This window comes from Natrix helvetica (genome assembly GCF_964273705.1).
Source record: "Natrix helvetica genome assembly, chromosome: 2".
In the NCBI taxonomy this organism is placed as follows: Eukaryota; Metazoa; Chordata; class Lepidosauria; order Squamata; family Natricidae; genus Natrix; species Natrix helvetica.
In genome coordinates this window covers 125,469,835-125,494,859 of record NC_138552.1, presented here as the reverse complement: position 1 = coordinate 125,494,859, position 25,025 = coordinate 125,469,835, and the positions used below count along the sequence as shown (strand labels likewise).

General features: G+C 37.9%; 1 protein-coding gene across 1 annotated transcript in view; it reads right to left on the bottom strand.

Moving 5' to 3' along the window:
- Positions 1–25,025, bottom strand: part of PKHD1 (PKHD1 ciliary IPT domain containing fibrocystin/polyductin) — a gene marked incomplete at its 3' end in the record, with an annotated part of 306,709 nt that overhangs the window by 279,002 nt on the left and 2,682 nt on the right. Inside the window, 6 exon segments of the mRNA XM_081943866.1 lie at positions 620–710; positions 5,839–5,877; positions 11,273–11,313; positions 21,043–21,151; positions 22,874–23,015; positions 24,492–24,569. Coding sequence (XP_081799992.1) covers positions 620–710; positions 5,839–5,877; positions 11,273–11,313; positions 21,043–21,151; positions 22,874–23,015; positions 24,492–24,549 — 480 coding nt within the window. The 5' untranslated portion in view covers positions 24,550–24,569.

The window sequence follows — 25,025 nt, the reverse complement described above, 5'->3', positions numbered from 1 at the left end:
TAGGGGTTAATTTATGTCTCTAATCGGAGAGAGTAAACAAATAAGAAAGGAAGGTGTGCCATTCATTGGATCTACAGACTTCTCTTCCTTCAAGCTGCTGAAAGAACCATATAATAGTCATCAATGTGCAAGGCCTGGAACTATCAGTAAAGGATTGAACATATAACATATAACCCACAACCCTCCCATCTTTTCATAAGGATCTAAAGATGTGGCTCTGCCAATTAGCTTGAGGCCCCAGTGGGGGAACAGTGAAATGGAGGTGGCTGATTTAGTAATGACAGAACACACCTTCCACCCCCACTCCGCCCTTGCCCTCCCCATGTGTCCTTGGTTTTAATGGCTGATTTTAACTTTTTATGTTTAACTGTATATATAACTGTAAGTCACCCAGAATTACCCTATGGTAAGATGGGCAGCCGATAAATTTAATGAATGAATAAATAAACACATTCAAGGGCTACCTATGGCCGACATGCCAACAAGAACAATTTAGATTGTACAATGTTTCCTAGTAGTTAGTAATGAATACAAGCACGAAAATATATAACAGTTATTGATTAAACTTATTTTCACATTCCTTCCACGGTCTTTCAAAATGAAGCACTGCAAATGTTACAGCAAGATAGAGCACAGTATCTGAGAATGTCTGGTACAAGAAAAGTTCTTGTTTACCACTTATAAGCCAAGCATCTTTGTGTACTATTGACCTGCAACATCAAAACAAGAAAAACAATCAGAGATACTCAAATGAGAAGAAGGTAAAATTGACACCGATAGATTATAACATGAGGGAGAAATTGTAACATTAGGATGAAACACTGAGAAAATCAGTGTTTAAATAAAGAATTAACTGAACCTTTCAGCAAACATTAAAAATATATAGCCTAAGTAGACATACTTGATGTTTAGTTAGACTGAAATCAAAATTACCCAACCTATTCGGTACTTTGGTGCTTGTAAATCTCTTAGCTATTCATTGTTTCTTTTCCTCTTGTGCTTCTTTTCCTTTTACAGATGTTTGATTAAAACCAAAATTCAGAAAGCAAACATTCCCCTTACCATTCAAGTGGAAAATTGTCAGGACCTTTCCCCAGTTTTATAGTTTGTATTGTCTAAACAATTTCTTATAATATCACTGTAGTTGGCAGGTTTTTTAAGAAAAAAAATTCTGAGACATCACTTCCATTTCAATTGTTTGCCAATAAATTAATAATTTCTGTTTAATTACTGATGTTTCTGAAAACTGAGCATAAAAATCATAGAATTGGAAATTGATAGATTCTGTACCAGTTCTTAACTGACAATTATTGGCCTGAATTTCTGATATCATATTTCATTGTTGAACATAGTCTGAGGTTGCAACAGGGCAGTGGTGGGTTTCAAAAAATTTTAGAACCTCTTCTGTAAGTGTGGCCTGCTTTGTGGGAGTGGCTTGCCGGCCATGTTACTGGGTGGGAGTGGCTTGCCAGCCATGTGACTGGATGGGAGTGGCTTGCCAGCCATGTGGCCGAGTGGGAGTGGCTTGGCAGTCATGTGGCTGGGTGGGCGTGGCCAACTTGTAAAATGTGGTGAAACTCACTTAACAACGCTCTTGCTCAGCAACCAAAATGTTGGTTCAGAAACTCTAGCATTTGAGGCACGAAAGTCTTAAAGCTGCCAAGTTACAAGATCCTTGCACCCCTAATCCTTTAGGAAAAAAAACCCAGGGGTGTTCAAACTTGACAGCTTTAATAAGGTGACCAACTTTTTTACAATGAAAAGGACGACAAAACACGTTCTATTGTCCAAAATGCTAAGGTGACCAACTTTTTTACAATGAAAAGGAGGACAAATAAATTGGAAAAAATATATCGTAAATAAAAGAAATATTTTATTCATTGCAACAATAATACACTAAAATATGATATATGCATAATAAAAACATTTGCAACATTTTATATTAGCTTACATGCCTGTTAATTATTATTTAAATGAGTATTTTTCCATTGAATTAATATTTTTTGTCAATGTATCATCTTCTAACAATATATTGGAAATATCTGAACAAGAAATATCCTTCATATTGAATTTTACGCAAAGTGCTGCAGCTAGAGTATCAACATTCAATCTCGATTTCTCACTTGTCGAAAAATCATTGGCAATTAAAAAAACTCTTTCAACTGCTGCATTAGTTCCAGGGCAGCACAACGTAAATTGAACAAGTATAAATAAATGTTCACATGGAATATGTTCATTTTTGAAATGGCTGAAAATATCCACCCATCTTTTATCAATTTCAACATGTTGATTTTCCCATTGTATTTTTTTTTCAGAATTTAAATATACATTCAGTCTTCTAATTTCTTCAAAGAGACAATTGTCATCTATTTTAATGTCTAGCATTTCTTTAGATAAAAATTCAACACAAGTTTCAATATCTGTTCAAAATACTTGCGATGAAGTAAAAATAAACACCATTAAAAACTCTTTAATAAAACGTGAATTGTACTTACCCCTGTATAATTGAATATTCACTGAGAAAGAAATAATTACCGTGAGTCATTCAATTGCCGATGTGCCGTGAGTCTACTGTGTGCATATGTGCCGTGTTGTGTTTCGGTAAGAAGTAAACAAAGCCACTTGCACGCGGCGCTCTCTCTCAAGGTCTCCCATGCGGAGCGCATGCGTCTCATAATCGCGTCTTATACCGCACTATACCGAGTCTTGACGAATTGTCATGTCAAATACAAATCCGTCACATAATGCGTAACAGATTAGTCTTCAAATATTGAAAAGGAGGACATGTAGGAGGACACTTTTTGAGGGAGGACAAAACTTACAAAAGAAGGACTGTCCTCCCTAAAGGAGGACGGTTGGTCACCTTAAGCTTTAAGACTTGTGGACTTCAACTCCCAGAATTCCTCCTCTCGCTCTTCATCTTGATGATGGGTGGATGGGGGGGAGGGAGCTGGAACCGGTTCTAAACAGCACTGTAGATTTGTGGAACCTCTTCTATAGAAGAGGTTAGAACTGGCAGGAACCCACCTCTGCAACAAGGCCTACTGAGGAGTCCACAGCAAAGCAAAAGAAATAAAAAACTAATGAGGCCTAAAACAGATGTGGTGCACTTGAGAAAAAAAAGTACATTCTGTACAGTCTAGATTTTAAAAATGCAGGCTATCTTAAAGTCCAATATGTCCTTTTGAAAAGTAAAATGAGGGTCTTTGGGAAATATATCTAACAGAGAATCTTTGCTTAAGTTAAAAATAAAAAAAAGTTGATAGCTTGCAAAATTTCAGGATAACATTTATTAAATATTTCAGGATTGTTCTTAGTGGAACCATAAAAGTTAAAAGATAGCCAGATCTAGTGGTTAAGGCACCAGACTAGAAACTAGGAGTCCATGGGTTTGAGACATGAAAAGCCTTAGACATGAAAAATGGCTGGGTGACTTTCAGCCACTCACTGTCTCTCAGGCCAACTCATCTCACAGGGTTTTTGTTGTGGGGAAAAGAGGAGGATAACAGAGTACTAGTATATGCTTGCTGCCTTGAGTTCTTTATAATAATAATAAAAGGAGAATATAAAATAAATAAGTAAACTATTAGCAGAACAATGGTATCACTTCTCTTTACTGTCAAAGAACTGAACTATTCTTCATTGTAATAGTACTCAAATTCCACATCAGTTCTAAAGTTTCTATTAAGCATAATCACTATCTCATATGATTCATTTGAGTACCCACTAATATAAATTGGTCTAATCTAGCACCTGAGCCTCAAAAAAAAAGCTGTCATTGTGTAGAATAAATGTTTCTTGCAACATAATAATCATGTATTGTAATTTTTGCAGCACATTGCAGATTTGTTTCCTTTTTTAAAATCTGAGTTTATTGACATACTTTATTTTAAATATTCAGGCTTCTTTTTTTTCCCATGTTTCATTTATTTTAATTATATAACATCAAAAAATTCCATTTCAATCAAACAGTGTGTTGTCTGAATACAACTGTTTTAAAGCAATTGTAATCAAAAGTTTGTAATAGTATTAATCACAACAACATTCATACTATAATAACAATAATATTTAGCTTGTCTGTTTTAACAAATCTCTGTTTTAACATTTATCCTTTTATATCCCCGTATTTCTAACTTCTGTTTATATTATCTAGCCATTAATAGAATAGGTCCCATATCAAAAAATATTCAGTTTCTTCTTCGTCTTTAATAGGAAACATTACAGTCTATCCATTTCTGCACATTCTAATATTTTCTTAATTACACTCTCATCTGTCAGGATCTCATCTTACTTCCATTTTTGTGCAAATACAATTCTGGCTGCAGTTAGTGCATGTAAAATCAAATATATAGTCTCTTTCTCATATTTTTCTGGTGGAATGCCCAATACTCAGGCTTCTAAGTAGATAATTTTTTCCTCAAGAACAGTTTTCCCATCTTATAGGCTTCTTGCACTCTTGGGAGCTTAATAAATATTAGATAAATAAAGACAAAACATTTAAATTTTAAATATGGATCTGAATTAAAGAAAATTAAATACAATACTAAAAATTTTATTAGAAGAAAAAAAGATGTACCTAGCTCAATTCTGTTAACATTAACAAAAATAAAAAAAGTAATTCCATTTCAACCACCTCTTTGGCTTCCACCCCCTCCTCTCCCACCCCCTGATATCCGTCTCTCTGACTTCAGAAATAGAATTCAAAGATTAAGCCGCTGTATCCAAATACTAGTAATCCTTAAGCAAGTAAGTTGTGAGCTTTGCCCCATTTTACAATCTTTCTTGCCACACTTGTTAAGAGGATCATTGCAGTTAATTTAGTAACATGGTTATTAAGTGAAACTGACTTTGTCAGATGGTGGCAAAATGGAATCTCATGAGCCTGGGACATTGCAACTGTCATAAATAAGTACCAGTTGCCAAGAGTGGGAATTTTGATCACATGACCATGGGCATGCTGCAAAAGTCATAACTATGAAAAACAGTCATAAGTTACTTTTTTCAGTACCATTACAACTTGGAACAATCACTAAATGAATGGTTGTAAGTTGAGAACTACCTGTAAGCAGCAAGCATTCTTTTAAAAGTTAAAGAAAACAAGAAAGCTTGCTATTCATCAGAAAAATTCAGAGGCTGGGGGAAAAAATTATAGAACAGATGAGCTTTTAAATCTTCTGCTCTCTTCTCCAACAATAAAAAAGACAGAAGACTGCAGGATACTAAATACATATATACATTTATGACCTTTTGCCAATTTGTGTGCTAAGTCTAAGTATTTACTGAAATGCAATACTTGCAAAAAAAAATCTGGCTAAAGCATTATCTTATGCCATGGTATGTCAAGTTGGTAGCTCATCCTGAAAGTTATAAAAGGTGGTCTCTTGTGCTGGACCTCAACATTTTTTAAACTATGGGTCTTCCAAATAGATTGCTTTTGCTCTTAAGTTATCTCTTTAAGTTATTTCTACATTATTCATTTCTCCTAAATGGCCTCATGCTTGAAACCAGATGGGAATGAGAAGGTTTCATGAATGCAAGGCATACCTGACATATGTGACACTTGGAGCAGATCAGTTTTTGACACTCACCTTTCTATCACTGATTCCCCGGGTTGCCTGATGCCAAACATCTAACCAGCACACCAGCCACAGTGACTTAACTCCTCACCTCCAGAGAGCCTCTTTACTGTCTCCAAATTGTCAAACAATATGACTCCAGTTGCCTGCATCTGGGACAGACCACTGCTCTGCCCTTGGTACACAACTGCATGAAGGCATTTTCCCATGTAAATTAATAGGGGCTTTATTAAGCAAATGAAAGAACTTTTCCTTTGCTTACTTTCCCTTATTATATACTGAAAAGCTAACATTGTGTGACCTTGTAAGAAAAGAAAACACACTTTCAGTGTAAGAACTTGAATGCATAATTTATGAATGCTATATTTTAGATTTTTTTGTTTTTCATCAATATAATAAACAATTTTCAGAATTCTGAATAGAAATTTTGTGTTCACTTTGACATTTTTCCCTAGGAAAATATTTTTGGTCTCCTTAGCTTTCACAATGCTTTTAGCTACTGTTTTATACTTATGCTTTGTCACAGTGGCTAGGAGTATCCATTGGAAATAAATATAACAGGAAGAGTTAGAAAGGAAAGCTAGTTGATTCCTTCCAGAAGAAGATCAACACATACATGTTTATAACACTGAATAAAAACGTATATATATATATATATATGTATGTATGTATTAATTTTAACTAACCAATATAGTTGCCTTCCACTTGACACACTACAGTCCCCAGGCCATCAACTAGATGAATAGCACAACTGTAAACAGAGCAAAAGAAAATATTACTGAAAAGGTTAAAATATCTTGTTCAAATGAAGAGAGATCATGTTTCTTCATTACAAAGATTTCTAAAAAGGCAATGATACATGAATTGCAGGCCATTGCCTTCAGGTGTTAATTGAACACAAAATCATTGAGATAATATTAAATGCTTTTAAAGTTTTTGATCCTAAATTAAGATATACTACACAAACTACTGTCATTTACAAACAATAAATGTAATGATATTTTTCTTTGCCACAAGAGAGAATAGATGCATCTGTATGTGCCAGCATTCAGGACTGTATAGCCATGCTTAGCTGAACATAAGGAACCCATTCTTTATAAGAAAATCGCTTCAACTCCTTGAACATTTTGCTTGCCACTTCAAAATCTATAATATAATTTTTGATACACAACACTGACCAGAACTGATCGCAAAATTCAGTATGTGATTGTACCAAAGATTTGTATCAGACCATTCTGATACTGCATATGTAAAAAGGGGATGGGGGAATAATTAGATAATTAATAATATATCATCAAATAAGGATCAGCCTCTGGTGACTACATGGACAAATGCCTGTTATATTAACATATCTCTAGGTTCCTCATTCCAAAGACATTGCTGCATTTTTTCTGATTCCATTCATCCATGCTATCTGTTGCCTTTGACTTCCCAAGGACAGCTTTTTTTTTCTGATTCAATGTCTACTCATAATCTGAGAATTGCTTTCTTATCATTGCCTTGAGGGAGTAGCCAGTCTATATTTGGCCCAGACTGGCTAATTATTCTTGCAAAATAATTTTTCTTAGTAACCACCTCCAAGTTTATGATTTGATATTATCTTCTTTCACTTGCTGTTTCTCACTTGCTCAGAAAAATGAAGCAGTTATTTTTCAGTATACCGCTATGTTGATAACAAAATAAAAAAAATCTGGATAATGGATTTAAACAAACACCTGCCACATAACACATAGATAGACAGACGGCGAGACAGAGAGAATGAGAGAGGGAGAGAGAGAGACAGAATGAGAGAGGGAGGGAGGGAGAGGGAGAGAGAGGGGGGGAGAGAGAGAGAGAGAGATGGATTGCACTTAAAGACTTGAAACTGGCCCAAAATATTAAGTGTTACTATTTTGTTTGTAACCAGATGTACAACACAGCTCTCACTGATGAAGATGACTTTTTAAATTAATGAAATATTATTTATTTTAATTTTATGAACTGTGCCAATTGGTTTCAATGGCTTTCAGTATAACAGCAATTAAAAAATAATAAGAGTGTCAAGGTCTTTCTGCCCTCTCCCATCTCCTATTGCCCACCCAGTCTCTGTACCCTAACACTGGAACAACGTCTGTAATAAAATATACCAATTTCTGAATCCCAACCTTGATCTTTTATCCTTGAAGGAAAGATGGAATCCCAATGCATTCGATGGGGAAAGTTTTAAACACATTAACTGAATCAAGTCAAATTGTTGTGCCAGAAGATAGTAAAAAATAAGCTCAGGTTAATACTTGGTTAATACTTGACCTACTTTCTTTTCCTGTAAAAAAAAGTTACTATCCAGTCTCAGAACTTCTAAACAATGACTTATTAAAACACTTCACAAGAAAGCTTCATTGATTTCCTGATTCGAAACAGAGGTCTTTTCATGAATTAAAAGCAGGAGGGGTTGAAAACAGTCTCAACATAAGGTCTCATTGTCTCTGAATCCACCCACAATGAAGTCTCACTGACCAATACTGTAATGGTCAGAACTGATTTCACAACTTGAGATTGTTTCCCTCACCATCTAAAGCTAGAAATTAACTTTCATTAATACTCAGCAGTCCACTCCAGAAGGTGGACTCAGTGAATTCCATGGGACTTATTTTCAGGTGAATGAATGCAACCTAAAGCTTTTAAGGCACTTCTAAAACCAATTTATATTGATTCAAACAACCAGCACCAATACAAGACTTGTCTGGTAAACTTCTAAACTTTAAAGAATATAGCATAAAAGAAACAATGATTTATAACTTACATGCTACATATCTGCTGACTGGCAACAGAACAAATAGTTATCCACCCATTTTTTGCCTCAAGGATTACAGGCCTAGTAGTGAAGGGATATAGCTAATCAAGCCAGGGAAAAAAATTCTCATATTCTCTCTCTCCCTCCCCCTCCCTCCCTCCTTTCCTCCCTCCCCCTCTCCCTCTCTCACATATACACACATACAGTACACAAATACCCTAATGAAGGAACTACCAACAGGAAAACCACACCTCCACCAACACTGGCATGGCAAGTCACATTATATGAACAGGGAGCTAACCCCACACTCACTAACACTGATGATATTACTAATTGGGAAATTAAATGTCTACAACCAAACAGCCAAGCCCAGAGAGCACCAAGGGCTCCACAATTAAACCCTGATCTAGAGATATTTTCTTTTATTGGAATTTAATCGTCTCTTTCCTTATGTCTTAAATTCAGGCACATCTCTCTCCTCTTATTTCTTCACAAAATATAACAAGAAGTTTACAAGGAAGTTAAATGCCCTTCATTTACGGTAGTATCTTCCACCAGCACTCTGAACAAATTGAATATTATATCCAAAACATTATGTCAGTCAGCAAAAACAATGAAATCACTTGCTTATCAGATGTTTGAATCCCATTCAGACAATTGTGTAATCTAAATAGATTAGCAAAAAAGTCCTCTTGATCTCATTTTGCACAGCCACATGTCACCATCAAGAGGTCACACCTGACTTCCAGTTCCGGCTGCTGATCCAACGGACAGGCTCTGCTCGCCCCACGCTCTTCTAGTGGGCCCTCCCACCGCTTGGGGGGCACAGGATGCCTCGTAGAGGCTCCTGCCAAAGGGCCAGTGCAGCGGGGGATCCCCTGAGTCGGCGGCAGCCAGGGGGGCCCGCATCGACCTAGGCACCGGGAGGCATGATGGGGAGGCGCTGTGGCGTCTTCATGAGGAGGCAGCTGGAAGAATGCACGATTTGAAGGACGCGGTTGCTGTGTGGTGAGGCGGAAACTCCCCCCCCCCTGTTCCCTTGCTTGTTCGTAAGAAAAGAAAAGAAAAAACTGCCAGCTGTCTTTAAAGTCATTTTCAACTTGGCTGGAGAGGTGTGACTGGAGGGAGGGGGATTTCCCCCCCCCCTCGGACAGGCGGCTTTAAAACCTTTTGCTCTCAGCCCTAGAGGAGGAGGAAGGGAGAGAGCCAACTAATGATTTCATGCCCATAACAAAGGCGGATTTTGGATTTTAACTTTATAAATGAGGTGATGATCTGAAAACTTTGGAAACTTTGGAAACTTTCTGTTATGCCTCTAAACCCCGAAGCTGGCAGGGCAAGATGGCACACTTCCGTTGTCTTTATAAACATTGAAAATTGACTCCACCTATAGAAGTTCAGGCTTCCTGTCTTTGTCCTCTGTGACACTCAGACAAATCTCTTGTTGAATTGCATCTCCCTGGAACAAAGGACTTTTTTACTCTACTGCCAGAAGCAATTAGAATAATTTCCTCTCTGCTTGGACTCCTAGCCTCCTGAACTCTCTCCGCGGTTTCCCTCCTTAATTTCCTCTCTGTATTGACTTTGAACTTTCACTGCTCAACATAATGCCACCTAAAAGACCACCTCCGGGGAAGCCGGGCTTTGCTGTCTCCGCCCCCACATCTACAGTTTCAAGTCCGAGTGGACAACAAATGTTAATATCACTGATGCAACCCAAACCTGCTGAGACGGACTTTCAACAGATGTTCCAACAAATTTTAAAGGGACAGGAGGACATAAAAAGTGAACTGAAGGAGATGAGAGAACAGCTGAAAGCGAACCAAGACCAGACGAGTAAAAACACAGAGAGACTGGATCTTTTGGAGGGAGGGATGGCTGAGATGAGGGGGGAGGTGCAAGGGGTGCAGAAGGGGAACCAGGAGATTGAAATCCACCAAATGAAAACAGAATTTGAAAGAATGTCCTTTTTTCTTAGGTTCCAAAATGTAGTGGAGGCAGATGATGAAGACTTAAGGGACATCATGACAAACATCTTGGCTGAATATATACAGAAAGAAAAACAACAGATGGGGTGGGAACTGGACCTGGTTTATAGAGTAAATTCAGCATATGCTAGAACACATAATGTTCCCAGGGAGGTACATGTTAAATTTCTCAAAAAGACCACAAGAGATGAGATTCTGAGTGCACAAAGAGGGCAAGTGTTGAAATATCAAGATAGAGAAATAACCATTCTGAAACAGATCCCCAAGAAAGTGAGAGAGAAAAGAAAAAATTATTCGCAATTAGCGAAGAAGCTTTACCAGAAAGGGGTGTGGTTTAGATGGTTGATGCCTGAAGGTATGTTAATTTTCTGGGAGGATACTAGAGTTAGAATCAATACAACCATAGAGGCACAGACCTTTATGGAAAAAAATAAAGCACTCCTAGATGTACCTGATGATCCTACACCCGACATACAAGACACGGGAGGGGCCGGAGCTCTGCTGCCGGGGGGAGAAGGGGCAATACTAAGAAAACTCAGATCACAAAAATGAAAGGAAATCGGCTTTATACAAATTGATTGAAACTTTTATATGAATTTATATGCTGAAAAATTACTACTATGTAATATTGAATTATTTGTTTAAATGAATACTATGAGTACGGGGGGCGGGGATACCCTTCACACATTGTAACTGCCAAAATTTGTAACCTACTCCAATACCCTTTTCCTTATTATTTTTTTAAAAAACCAATAAAACTTTGTTTAAAAAAAAAAGAGGTCACACCTGCTCTATTCTGCTTCAAATATATAGGAAGGCAGATGGACAGAACAATAGTTTTATATCACTTCAATATCCCTATTAACTGCCTTTCCAAAATATGAGAAAATACTACTGGACGTTGTAACTCAGAGAAACACTGAATGTAGGTTTACCCATCAATAAACTCCACGTTGAAATTATAAGTTTCATAATCCTGGGCCAGAATCCGACCATAAATTTATATTACATTGCAGAAATTAGAACATATTATTTCAAAAGCAAAATGAATCTATATGAAAAATGAGAAAGGGGAGTGATGCATTGATTTGTTTGATGCAAATTCAAACCAACAAAAATATCCTTTATAAGAAATACAGCTCAGAAAAAAACATCTTTTTACTATGTGTTTTAAAAGTCTCATTCATCTATACACTAGACATAAATGAACTTCAAAGTATTCCATTCATCCCATTTGACATTGTCATTCCTCCTCGTCTTTATTAGCTTATGATAAGCTTCTTTCACTTTTTATTTTTCACTCCTTTCACCTTTAAAATTTTACATACATGGTATCCCACACAGGACTGCTTTTTTCAGCTAAAATTGGCATGCATGATACACACTTTCTGGGAAAAACTGTTGCTCTTTCTCTACTTCTGCAAATTCCCTACTTGACCTACTTCTGCAAATTAGGAAATTGATTCCAGAAAGCCTTCCACTGGAGATTAGATTTGCCCCTAAATAAAGTGTCTTTTGAGAGGTGATAAAAATTGTTCATAAAGATAGTTTAATGGGTGGATACTGTTTTGAAGTTTGATTGTATATTACCTCCAGTTGGTTTAGGATTAATTTTATTGTGATATATTGCATATTATATGCAGAATTCTTCAAGAAATTCTTGATTCCTGGTGCTCAAGTGTTCACAGAGCCAAGACAAGAAAGGTAAACAATGACACACATGTGTTGATGTCATCATGCAAATGCCACCATTTATATATTTGTATCAGCAGTTGGATTCACTTACCTTCCCTACCAGTTTGCAAATGTAAGTGCCCGTCTCATGTGCTTGTGCATTATGTTGGGATGGGTGGGCAGAGCCTCCCGCAGTTGGCCTGAACCGGAAAGAACCGGCTGAATACCACCTCTGACTTGTATCAGAAGTTGGGATGTACAGGCAGTCCTTTACTTACAACCACAACTGGGACCAGAATTTCCATTGCTAAGCAAGGTGATTATTAACTGAATCGTGACCAATTCTACAATCATTTTTGCCATGATTAAGTAAATCATTGCAATTGTTAAGCAAATCATGTGATCATTAAGTGAATCTGGCTTGATTTTTTTTATTTTGCTTGGGAAGATCACAAATGATAATCACATGACCCTGGGATGCTGCAACCACATGCTAGTTGCCAAGCCACCATATTTTGATCACATGACCATGAGGATCCCATGGTGGTCATAAGTGGAAAGACCAATCATAAGTCATTTTTTCAGTGCCTTTGGATAGTTACTAAATGATTGGTTGTAAATCAAGGACTACCTGTATGTTAGTAACTGCTAACTTACACAATCGTATAATTATTGCATACATGTTGTTTATACATGCTGTTCTCTTTGTGGCTTCATGGACAAATCCATGTGGACTTCTTGTCAACAGTACAGGCGTGGGTTGTCACTGCTGCCTTCTGAAATGTTTTGTGAACTTCCTTCTTTGTGGGGGGATTCTCATCCAAATGCCAAGTGAGATGTTTTGTTTTGTTTTTCCAAGGTCAGGTTTCCTAGATACTGCTAGTTTGAAAGATTTGACATTTTCTCCTCTTGAATTTAAATCAATGTAAACTTCAGAATATAAATTCGTTACATTTAAATTCACTAAAACACATTAAACTGTCTTTGGCTAGTCGGCCATTTATTTTGCTTGCTTTAAACCTCCATTGTATTGTCACAAAATCATGTGGTGAAATATCACTATGAAGGAACATAAGTAAATCATTGTAGAATGTAAAATGTACCTGCATCTTTCAGGAAAACTATGGCTACCCAGGTTCCAGCAATGTCTTCTACCTCATGATCTTCAGCCCTGCTTTTCCAGCAGTATGAGTGAGATGCTTTTATTTTCTCTTTGAAAGGCTGGTCTTTTTGCTCAACAGCATTTGGAGCCTTTGACAATTTAGCAACTCCTGCATAAGTCCCCACCCCCACCCCCCATTTCTTCACAGACTGAAGACTGAAATCAGGGATCTTTGCTTGCTAATTGCTTATTAGGGTACCACTTACATTAGTATTTTACTTTTAAAGTCATTTCTTTTCCTGGGACTCCATATGGGGGTTTACTTGTGTTGGAAGAAATGTCCTTCTGGGTTCGGCTCCAAGTGGGGAAAAAGACACTGGAGACATGGAGGTTGCTTGGAAAGATGGTTTTAATGGTGGACAGGACCACATGGCTTAAGCCCTGAACAGAAAAGTGATCACATGCTTCAATGTTGGTGGAGAAGAGAAGGGAAGAGAAGGGCTGAAGAAGGGCTTGCAGGGATTTTTATAATCTGTTCTGCCCCACCTATCTGTTTCCTGTTCCTGTGTAAGAAATGTATTCTGATTGGTTGCCAGACTCACATGGGCCCATGCAGGGGCAGCCCTCTAGGCTGTTTTGAATTCAGGTTTGATTGAGTTCAGATGCCATGTGGTCAGTTGAGTAAAGGCTTATTATCCTGCCTTAATCCCATCACAGCTGAAGAGGAGAACTCTTTATTATGTAAAGTGGACTAGCTTGGCCTTCTTAATGGCCCATTGACAAAGTGGGGATGGGGAGGAAGCTGTAGGAATTTAGTGTTTAAAATGTGTTTCTCCCTTTTTCACATTCAGGAAAATATAATATTCTGCCTTATCAATATTTCCTAGGATATTTCATTTTTCTGGGAGAGGGCTAGGTGATTTTATTTTATTTATTTATTACTTGAACTTATTAGTCGCCCCCTCTCCCCACAGGGACTCAGGGCGACGTACAAAAGTATTATATAGCGTACAGAGGAGGTAAGAATAAATAAATAAGTTACAATACCTAAAAAAGTTAAAACCCCAGTGAAATTAACCCTTAAAAACTAAAATTACCAATTAAAAATGCCCTGGGCTGGAGGGATTGTAGTATTATGCCAGGTCAGCTAGTCGAAACAGGTAGGTTTTCAGCTTCATACGGAAGGAGCGAAGGTCGGTTGTTGTCCTGATGTCTGGGGGGAGGTCATTCCAAAGGGTGGGGCCCACTACAGAGAAGGCCCTACTCCTGGGCGTCGCCCTCTGGCACTCTCTGGAGGACGGCACCTGGAGTAGTCCCTCTCTGTGTGAGCGGACGGGTCGCAGGGATGTATGGGGCAGGACGCGATCCTGCAGGTAACTGATAACTTCCGTGATAACTTCCTACAATCCCTCCTTTTTTTTTTCAAAAAAAAATGTGAGTGGAACGCACATGTTTTTGACAAAAGATAAAATTGGTCAGATCAGGGAAACTTAATTTTTCTGATGGAAAAGCATTGAAAGAGACAGCAGAAGGATCCCTTCAGTGGCTCCCAGAGAGCTTTCAACCATGAAGGTCTTAGCAACCAGGGCACAATTTCTGGAAAGAAATTTACAATATCCAATTTACCATGCCAATTAATATCAGATGTTTGATATCACTTTCTGTGAGCTTCCAGGTTACAAGCAAGCAGAAGTCCCAAAAAAACCTTCACAGCCATTGAAGGATTCTTCCTTTTAAAGAAGTACAGGCTGCCCATTTCCAAGGGATTTCTTTAACTTGCCCTGGCTCCTATTTTAGTGAGGCCAAATTGAGTTTAGCTAGTGTGCAATCCAGACTATTTAGTATTTTTAAAACTACACACAATGAGCCCTGGGATTCCTATCAGAGACCACCAGTGCAACATGTCCTGCTTTACTGGGCAACTGGGCAGCATCACTTATTTTTGAGTCACAGGGTTTGAGTTTTGAAGATCTTTTCTGCTACTCTTCAAGTGGGGGAATTGCCTGAGGGGAACTGACCCTCCCCCATGGGATTAAAAGGGAGATATCACTGTTTAGGCTTTTGTGCAAAGACAAAAATCAACCTAGGAAATGCTTTGTGGAGTTGGGTCAAGGAGATAGTTTCAATCTAGTTCTGAATGGGGACTCTCTCCCTCCCTCTCTCTTTGTGTGTGTGTGTGTGTGTGTGTGTGTGTGTGTGTGTGTAGCTGCTTCTACAATACAGAAAATACAGACATTTTGGACAAAATTTCCCTCCCACCAGCCAGAAATCTAAGGTGTTCAGATCTTGCTGTGCCAGCCACTCTCAAATACAATTCTTACATGAGTACATTAAACTGATTACAATATAAATGAGGCAAGGAAGAAAGCATAATAAATTTCTGTGAATGAAACAGAGAAAGAAAACTTTATCAAATTCCACCCTCCCCATAATCTTTTCAGCTGTCTTCTGGGAATTGAAAAGAGTCTTTTGGTCTTTACTTCTTCATCTCCTTCAGGGTTCTTTCATGTCTGCTGGATGGTACTAGGCTTGGCTTGCTGGTAAGAGTGGTCAGTCAGTCTTGGCAGTCTGTCCCAGGCTTGGCTAAGTTTTTTTTCCTCATGTCAGGTTTTATCAGGAGGCAATCACAAGCAGCAAATTGGAGAGTTATGGTTTGAGTTAGCAGTCCTTTGTTTCTGAGGTTAAAAAAAAAGAGGAGAGGCCAAGAATACAGTTCTTTACAGACATATCTTTAGTCTCATGTTGTGGAATCTCACCCATTCTGTCCAAGTGTGGAAATCCAAACATTATTTCAGGAGGCAGACGAGGTAAATTTCATGGAACATGGCATTCCCACTGCCTGTATGATTGAAACACTTTTGCAGTAAGATGAGTAAATTTCCAAGAGGGACAACAACTTGTGTTGCAAACAAACAAACAAATAAAATATCATAGGGTAGAGCACCTTGACTCATAAACATTTAAAAATGCACAGGTGTAAAAGAGGGAGGTAAGAAGAACAGCTTTAAAAAAATTGCAATTTAAAAAAAAGGTACTTTGAGTCAACACTCCAAAATATCAAATTCCATTCAGATGGAAGCAAATTCTCATTAAGTATGTTAAAACATTTACAAATGTAAGCAAAATATCTCAAAATCATTCCTTTTTATAGGTTTAATTAAGCATTTTAAACCTCAAAAATTTCAAGAAAAAAAAATCAAAATTGTATTCAGAGCAAAGAAATGTAACTGCATAATTTTATATGCAGATAAAAGATCACAATAGTGAAAGGTAAGCGGATCAGATCACCCATTTACTCCAAATTTCTCAGAAGAGAGGGGGGGGGGGGAAAGTGGTTAAAGTGAGGAGAAAAAATTTCAGCCTTTAATGACCCAAAAGGAAGGAGGGAAAGAAGGAGGGGGGGAATGCCCAGAGGCATTCACAGGTATCACTGGGGCGTTTCATACACACACTCATGGTAAAAATGAGCAGGCACTCATTCTCCTCTCCTTTCCCTCCAAAGAATGACCCAGAAGGAAGATTGGGGGGGGGGGGGGAATTCACACAGGCAATCACGTGGATCTCTGGATCCATTCACTTATCACTCCCTGGGGCATGGGGGACACATACTGACATTCATACTGCAATCAGACCTTCATGCATGCTCATGCCAAACAATCATAGGTATTTCAGGAAGCTTTTTTTTTTCCACAAGCCACCAAGCTTCATTTTCTTTTATTAGAGGATCTCACCCTCCCTTCAGGTTTGGAAATGATAACACACATGCATACACACACATACCATTAAACAACCTTGTAACTTACTGCTTCTTTATATGAAAGGGAATCAAACTACATTCATACCAACTTTTACCATCAACATACTCACATTTGCACTGCAATCATTAATTTCACATACAAAAATCCCATTTCATTCTTTCTTCATGCAAGGCAGTTATTACAATTACTTCAGGGAGCTGTACATAAGCCAATGAGCTCCATTTTCTATTATTAAAGGATCTCAACTTCCCTCCAGGTCTGGAAATGATCACGCACTAGATTGTTAATGCCTGTCTCTGCCCTGGGGTGTTTGTTTCTAATTTGGACCTGCCAGCGGACGCTGGCTAATTTTTAAAGATCCAAATTCTATCTTGATATCCCAGCACGCGCTGGCATTTTTAAATATCAAGATGTATAGAAACAATGTACAGAGATGTTTGTCCACACATTGTTTGCATTCAGCCAGGGTTCTAGGTTGGCTCTCCCAGCACATGCTGGCATATTTTTAAAGATCCAAGATGTATGGAGACTTTCATTAACACATCATTTGCATCTGGGTGGGGCCCTTGGTTCATCTGATGGTGGCCAGAAAATCAGCAAATTTGTTGACAAAATCTAAATCAAAACTGCCTTCTGGAGGCCAGGTTTTTACTTTAGGACTAATAGAGTAGGTTGGTCAGAAAAATGTGCAGAGGGTTTTTACTCAGGTTGAAGGCAAACCTTTAGTAGGAATTTCCTTCATTTCATACATGCACACACAAGGCAACACTCTCCTCCTCCCCCCAAAAGGGAAAAAAATCTATACTCACCTGAAGAGTACAATCTTCTAGGGCTGAAAGACATGAGAACAAGGTTCCCTCCCCCACAGAAAAGGCATTGTTGGAGGATTAGAGGTAAGGGAGGGGCGTGGGGGGGGGGGTAGATAGCTTGCAGGCAGAGTTTGAAAAATAAAAGCATCAGTTACTCAGCAGATAAACAGATATTATGGGGATATCACAGATGAGAAATGGGGTATGGATTCACATGCTCCAGGAAAGAAATGAACAGGTAAAATCATTTAGTCACACAATAAATGCAAGGATGAAACTTTTCTTGCAAACATTTCCTGGGTTGTTACTTTAAGGTATAGGCAAGGAAGGAAGGAAAAAAAATATTTTTACTCTGTTTCTGCTGGCCAGAACAGACACAAAGTAAAGACTCCTCCCAGTTTCAGTTAGTTTTCTAGGCCCAACAAACTGAGCAAAGGCAATTTCTGCCAGTTTACTCCTTTCTTTCTTTGAACACTTTAAAATTCTTGTCTTTTGGATTGGAGACATCTTAGTTACAATTACCTTGAGGGTGCACAAAGACTTAGACATACACACACACAGACAAAGAGGGAAAAACAAAATCATTCCCACCATGAATTTCAGTTAAATTGGGGAAGGCACAAATCTTAACAAACAAAAACCACGTGGTTACATAAAAGACAGAGAAAGAGACAGACAAGAGAAAAAAGAAATCCCACCATTTTCTTTTAAGTACCTTTTTTAGCCAAATTAGTTTTTCCTGTATCATCTTTCAGCAAAGCCCATTTTCTACAATCTGCTCTTTTTTTCTTCATTCCGGCCAGGACGGGCATTTGCTTTTCGTCCCAGGCCCCCAACAACTCCCCTAGGGGGGTTTCCATGGCTATCCTCGAGCTACCGCTTCCCATGATCCCGTTTAGATGTGGGTTCACTTCGTCCTAGCCGGGTTTGCCACTTCGTATTTCCCCGCTTTACTTTCGCGTCCTTAGAGGACCTTTCACGCCCTTTTGAAGGGACTTTCTCTGTTTGCCCTTCGGAGGGTCTTATTGGTGCCCTTCGGAGGGACTTTTCGGGGGGTGCCCTTCGGAGGGACTTTTGACGCGTTCCTCACCGCGGGAACCTTCTCTCGATTCGCGCCCTTTCACGCAGGGACTTTTCTTACAGTTTCAAGTCTTGGGGAAAGAGACCCAGAGGACCAGCCGCACAGTGACCCAGGAGGGGTGCTGTCGGAGCGGGTATGCGTACCTCCCTTTTTCTCACTAACTTTCTTATGGGCTTTAGCTTTTTTCTCTCACAGGACAAAAACAGCAGCAACAACAAAAAATAAAAAATCCATTCACTTTTCCATCCATTTTCACACACACTAGTCACACACAGGCAGGCATACACACATTTCCCATGCTTTAAAATTAAATTTTAGAGAATTAAAATTTAGAGGTACTCACCTTCTTTCCAGGCAGCCTTTGAGCTCAAACTCAAAACCCCTTTAAAGCCTAGATCCAAATGGCTAAGGCCAAGATAAAGTCCACCCACAGACTCAATGGGGTCTGTGCCGGCATGGGAGGCTTACCTGGGCCATATCCATTTGTTAGGCTAGCTTGGAGTCCCATCTGGGTCGCCAATTGTTGGAAGAAATGTCCTTCTGGGTTCGGCTCCAAGTGGGGAAAAAGACACTGGAGACATGGAGGCTGCTTGGAAAGATGGTTTTAATGGTGGACAGGACCACATGGCTTAAGCCCTGAACAGAAAAGTGATCACATGCTTCAATGTTGGTGGAGAAGAGAAGAGAAGGGAAGAGAAGGGCTGAAGAAGGGCTTGCAGGGATTTTTATAATCTGTTCTGCCCCACCTATCTGTTTCCTGTTCCTGTGTAAGAAATGTATTCTGATTGGTTGCCAGACTCACATGGGCCCATGCAGAGGCAACCCTCTAGGCTGTTTTGAATTCAGGTTTGATTGAGTTCAGATGCCATGTGGTCAGTTGAGTAAAGGCTTATTATCCTGCCTTAATCCCATCACAGCTGAAGAGGAGAACTCTTTATTATGTAAAGTGGACTAGCTTGGCCTTCTTAATGGCCCATTGACAAAGTGGGGATGGGCAGGAAGCTGTAGGAATTTAGTGTTTAAAATGTGTTTCTCCCTTTTTCACATTCAGGAAAATATAATATTCTGCCTTATCAATATTTCCTAGGATATTTCATTTTTCTGGGAGAGGGCTGGGTGATAACTTCCTACACATGAAACATATGCATGTTATTGTCATTTCACTAAATAATTGCAAACATGTAAGCAAACTTGCAGTGCAATGTAGCATGATACTGTCTACTTTTCTGGTAGTGGTTGTGTATTTTTGCTCATAAATAATATATTTATATTAGAGAAAAATACCAAAATATGTTTTAAAAAAAGAATCTCGATTTTAAAAAGCAGCAAGATGAAAATAAATAATTATAATAGATATGTAGAGCAAATGTAATGCATTTAACACTGGAGAAATTATATGGGTCCACCCATTTTTAGATACATAACATAGTTTTCAAGATTGGGCAATGGTACCTCTATTATGTCAACTTTAAAGAACATCTTGATACAAACCCCATTTGGAGACTTTTCAGACTACATTTTCTTAAGCTTCATTTTTAGGTGCCTATATAAATTTTGATGAACTTCCAAGAAGGCCATCATCCTTTACAGAACATATATTTCTGGATAAGAAGGGGATAAGAATACTCCTCTCATTGTGCTGATTATCATGATGGAGATCAGTGTCTCACAATACTTTTTGGACATGTTTGATACTATTGGGGGTAGGGGAATCGACCAAATGGAACTCCTTTTCCCGAAATTAGTCATAGCCAGATACTGTCTACATTGTCACAACTATTAGAAAGAGAATAATGTTTTCATGTCCATAGGTCCCAGGTTGCCAAAACAAAAACCAGCAATTTATGTTTTATTTACTTGGTATATATTTCATCTGTATCTCTCCAAGAGTTGTCACAAGTTTTGTAAGTCAATTGAACTGGAGAACAGGCAATTTAATATGCAATATGTTAAAATATGGCTTTGTCATGTACAATCAAAGTTCGGTTGTATTTGTAGAAAATGCTAGACGTTCTGATGTATATAATGTTTTGCATTTGTATTTTGCATTTGTTTATCATTTAAAGCACATTTGTGTTGATACGGTTCCATTATCTAGTTACAATGACAGAAAACTCTAGATGATTTCTCTTTTGGAGAAAAGAGGTACAACTTAACTTAGAAAACTCATATTCCATGGTATCATATAGCAAAACTAACTCTGAATATTTAAATTCTTCTTGGAATAAAAATAATAATCTGTCACTGTTCCTGGTTATCGGAGTCTTACTATTTAAGTTACTTTATTATGTACCTGGAATGTACAGTTCCCTTCATGTAATTCATCTTGGTTGCTGATACTCTGTCCATTCAAACTCAACAAGAGATGGTAAAGTCCTTCCCGAGAAGATCTTCAAGTAAAAAAGTGGAAACAGAGAAACACACACTGTTATTAAGAGAGACAATGAGCTTCTCATTTTGCACGATTCAATTAATTTTATAACTAAAGTTAGACATGAGGAAACTGTGGTTTCCTCTGCCTGATTTTGTCTACAAAATTTGTTTGCCCTCAACTTTCTGTAGTAGAGGATGAATGATACAGAAGAAACATCAGGATATAGATCAGCAGGTGGAAAAGGAAACTAACAATAGAACGGATGTGAAGACGAAGAATCAAGAAGATATGGCAACTTCAACTTAATAACCTAGCCATGTACAGTCTTCTCTATTAATCTAATCAAACAGGCCTAAAACTAACTGGTTTGTGTGCAGTTTAAAAAAAAGGAACAATTCTATTATTTTTACTGCATGCCAGCTAAGAACTAGGGCTTTTCAAATATACATAAGAGCAAACAACTTCATCACTGTAACAGTTGAAGAGATCTTGTGCTTACAGTTGCAACAAACAGTTTTAAACAGAGTAAGCTTTTCTTCACATAGGAAAAAAAAAACCACCACCTCTTGCTGCATTTCAGTTACTGATGTGGCTCTTTCATGAAAAAAAGACTGTACAAAACAAAACCAAGGAAAACTAGGTGATATGATTATGTTTTTGTTTGTTTGGTTGGTTGGTTTTGGTTTATTGTAAGGATGGAGGTAGAAAAAAGCAAACTCTATATGGAATACAGTTACAAACTACCAGCAAAGTGCACTAGGTCAATGGTTTAAGTTAATAATAATTGTCCAGAAATCTAATCTTTAGGCTTAAATATTTTTCCGTCACTGTTCAGGTGTGTGTTAGACTTGTTAATCGTTATTCATAGGTTTTTAAAATACTGACTTTCTCCTTGGCTTTTAGGTCAGAACACAGACTAAAACTATTTTACTATTATTCATCAGTTTCTTAACAGAAATAAGTTACCAGATCTGAGGAGTTGTAGATCCTACTCAACAATATGACTTCTTAGTCTGTGTTGACTTTACCCACCCATCTCCAAAGGTCTTACACCACAGCTCCCCTAACATCCAAATATCAAAGCCACTGGATTGCCTTACCTTGAAATATTATATAAAACAGTACAATTATTTACCTTTATTTTAAATTGATGATGACTCATGAGACTTATATTAAGTTTTAAAAATATATCAGTTAATTCTCATTACAATAGGACTTATCCCCTGTTTAGTGTGATCAGTGAATTGGAAAAGATTTGAAAACAACAAGATAGCAAAGATAGAATGAATAACAAGCAAAGAAAACATTAATAATGTGACAATATAGAACAAAATAATTTTGTAGCTAAAAGTCAAGTGAGTATTGTCATCCATAGAATTCTAAAACAGGAACAGGCAACATGGTGCCATCTAGATCTTTTGGCTGATAATTCTCCAACTATTTTTCCATTGATTCTTCAGGCTATGATGATGGAAGATGAAGTCTCAAGCATCTGGAGATGACAGCTTATCTGGCCTAGTATTCTAGTCAGAATACTAGATAAGATGGACAAAGGGACCTGGCACCAACATCTTCCTATGTCCAGTATGTTTCTTGTTTGGATGCCCACTTGTTTGAATGCCCACTAAAGGAAACTCAAAATGCTGAATGATTTATAAGAAATATCTTAACTATATGGTCACAGGCATGTAATATTATGCTCTGCTCCTAGTAATTATCATGCAGAAAATAATTGTACCTTGTTTGGCATTTTATTGTGGACATGAAGAAACTGACAGGCATAATGTCACACAGCACTGGAGGCAGCTCTGGATTCCATAATGCCACTTCGAGCTGTGACCAGTTGACCAAATGAGGGAGACCTAATGGTAAGTGACAAACTAATAAATAAAACATCAAACATTATTATTACTATTTACCGTTCACATCATATTTCCAACCTGAAATATTTTTGAAATAAAGAAGATTGTATAGGATAAAAAGTCACTTTATAGAGACATGGATGGTATAAACTAATAAATAAATATTGATATTCCTTTTCATTCGTACCAGGTTCAGATATTACTAATATATCACACATGCTTTCAAATCTTTAATAAGGATAAATATATTAAAATATACAATAGATTACCTTTTCCTTTAGCTCTTTCTTCATTGTGTAACTTTATGGCAATTTACTAATTGATTGCCAAATCGTCCCTAGTTTCCTTTTGTTTCCATAATTATGGAGCATGTGGCTTGCTATTAATCTATTTACACACTAGGTATATCTCTTTGAAAACAGAAAGTTTGTGTAGCCTGAGAACAAAAGGTCCGTAATTTTGTTTTGATCCTTGGCCACAAACTTTTCTAATTTTTTTCAACATTGTCTGATTTCAGCACTTCGTTTTGAAGGAATGCTGCCTGAGATTCAGGAGATTTGAAATTCCCTCAGTCTGATCTCAACTTCTATTGATGGCAGGATCTGTGCTTGCTACTGCAATCTGTTTCTAGTTAAAAGTTGTAGAGTTTCTAAGGCATGTCCTTCAGTGGTCGGATTCAAAAAAAAATTACTACCGGTTCTGTGGGCGTGGCTTAGTGGGCATGGCATGCTTGGTGGGCAAATCATGCTTGGTGGGCGTGGCAGGGAAAGAATACTGTAAAATCTCCATTCCTTCCCCACTCCAGTGATGGGTTACTGCAAAATCCCCATTCCCTCCTGATCAGCTAGGACTCGGGAAGCAGAGAATAGATGAGGGCGGGGCCAGTCAGAGGTGATATTTACCGGTTCTCTGAACTCAAAATTTCTGCTACCGGTTCTCCAGAACTGGTCAGAATCTGCTGAATACCACGCCTGATGTCCTTGATTCCACCCACTTACCTATTGTGGTTTTCTTCTTCTGTGCTTACTATTCTCAAACTTGCCAAGCATAGACATTGCTTTCTAAGTCTATCCTCTGTTTACCTAATATACCCAACTTTTCTTTGCTAATCATTACCTTAAGGAAACATTTATTTTCTATTTTGGGGTTGTTGCAACCCATGATGTTTTAGTAAAATTATATCCATAATTTGAAAGAGTCAACCTTCTTTTTCTTATACTCAAAATCCAGGTTTCCCAGTCATGCATTACCACTGGAATTTCAAATCAAAGAATTCCAAAGCGTATATGACAAAGACCATTCTAAAAGAGGTATTTTGCTATTTCTTTTTGCTCAGAAGAATCTGATTGTGGATCAGACAATCTGTAATTCAGCAATATCTGGAGGGCCACAAGCTTCCTAGGCCAATTCTTAGATAATGTCATCCTAAACCGTGTGAAGCAACTGCTTATCTAAAAAAAAATACCCAGCAGTTGGAACAGGTATTCAAAGTACCATCAAAGTTTATTGCGATCCAAATTCCACCACCAAGACTGCCAGCTTTAGGTTCCATGATTAATTTTTCCAAGTTAACTAAAAAGAAAGAAAATACCGTCTGTTATATAATGGCAGAGACATCCACTTTTCTGATAAATAGGTAGTCCTTGATTAATGTCGGTAACTAGGACTAGAATTTTTGCCACAAAGTGGTACAGTTATAACACATGATGTCATGTGATGGCAATATGAGCCATTCCCGTTGCTCTGGTTAAGTGAGATTTTGAGTGGCTGCCAACAGAAGGAAGAAGGTTCACAGGGACGCACAACAGTATGAATACGGTGGAGTCAGAGATTACTGCAATTGCCATTCATTTCTCTTATATGTCCCTTGTTTTATGTTAATATTCAAACAAAAGGAATCATATGTGATTTTCCCTTGCTTGATAGGATCAAATAGGCAGACATACATCTGTAATGAATATGTTATATAATAATGTTGCTTCATAAAGTGGTTTCATAGAACTTACCTGCAACAAAAAGAAGCAAAAC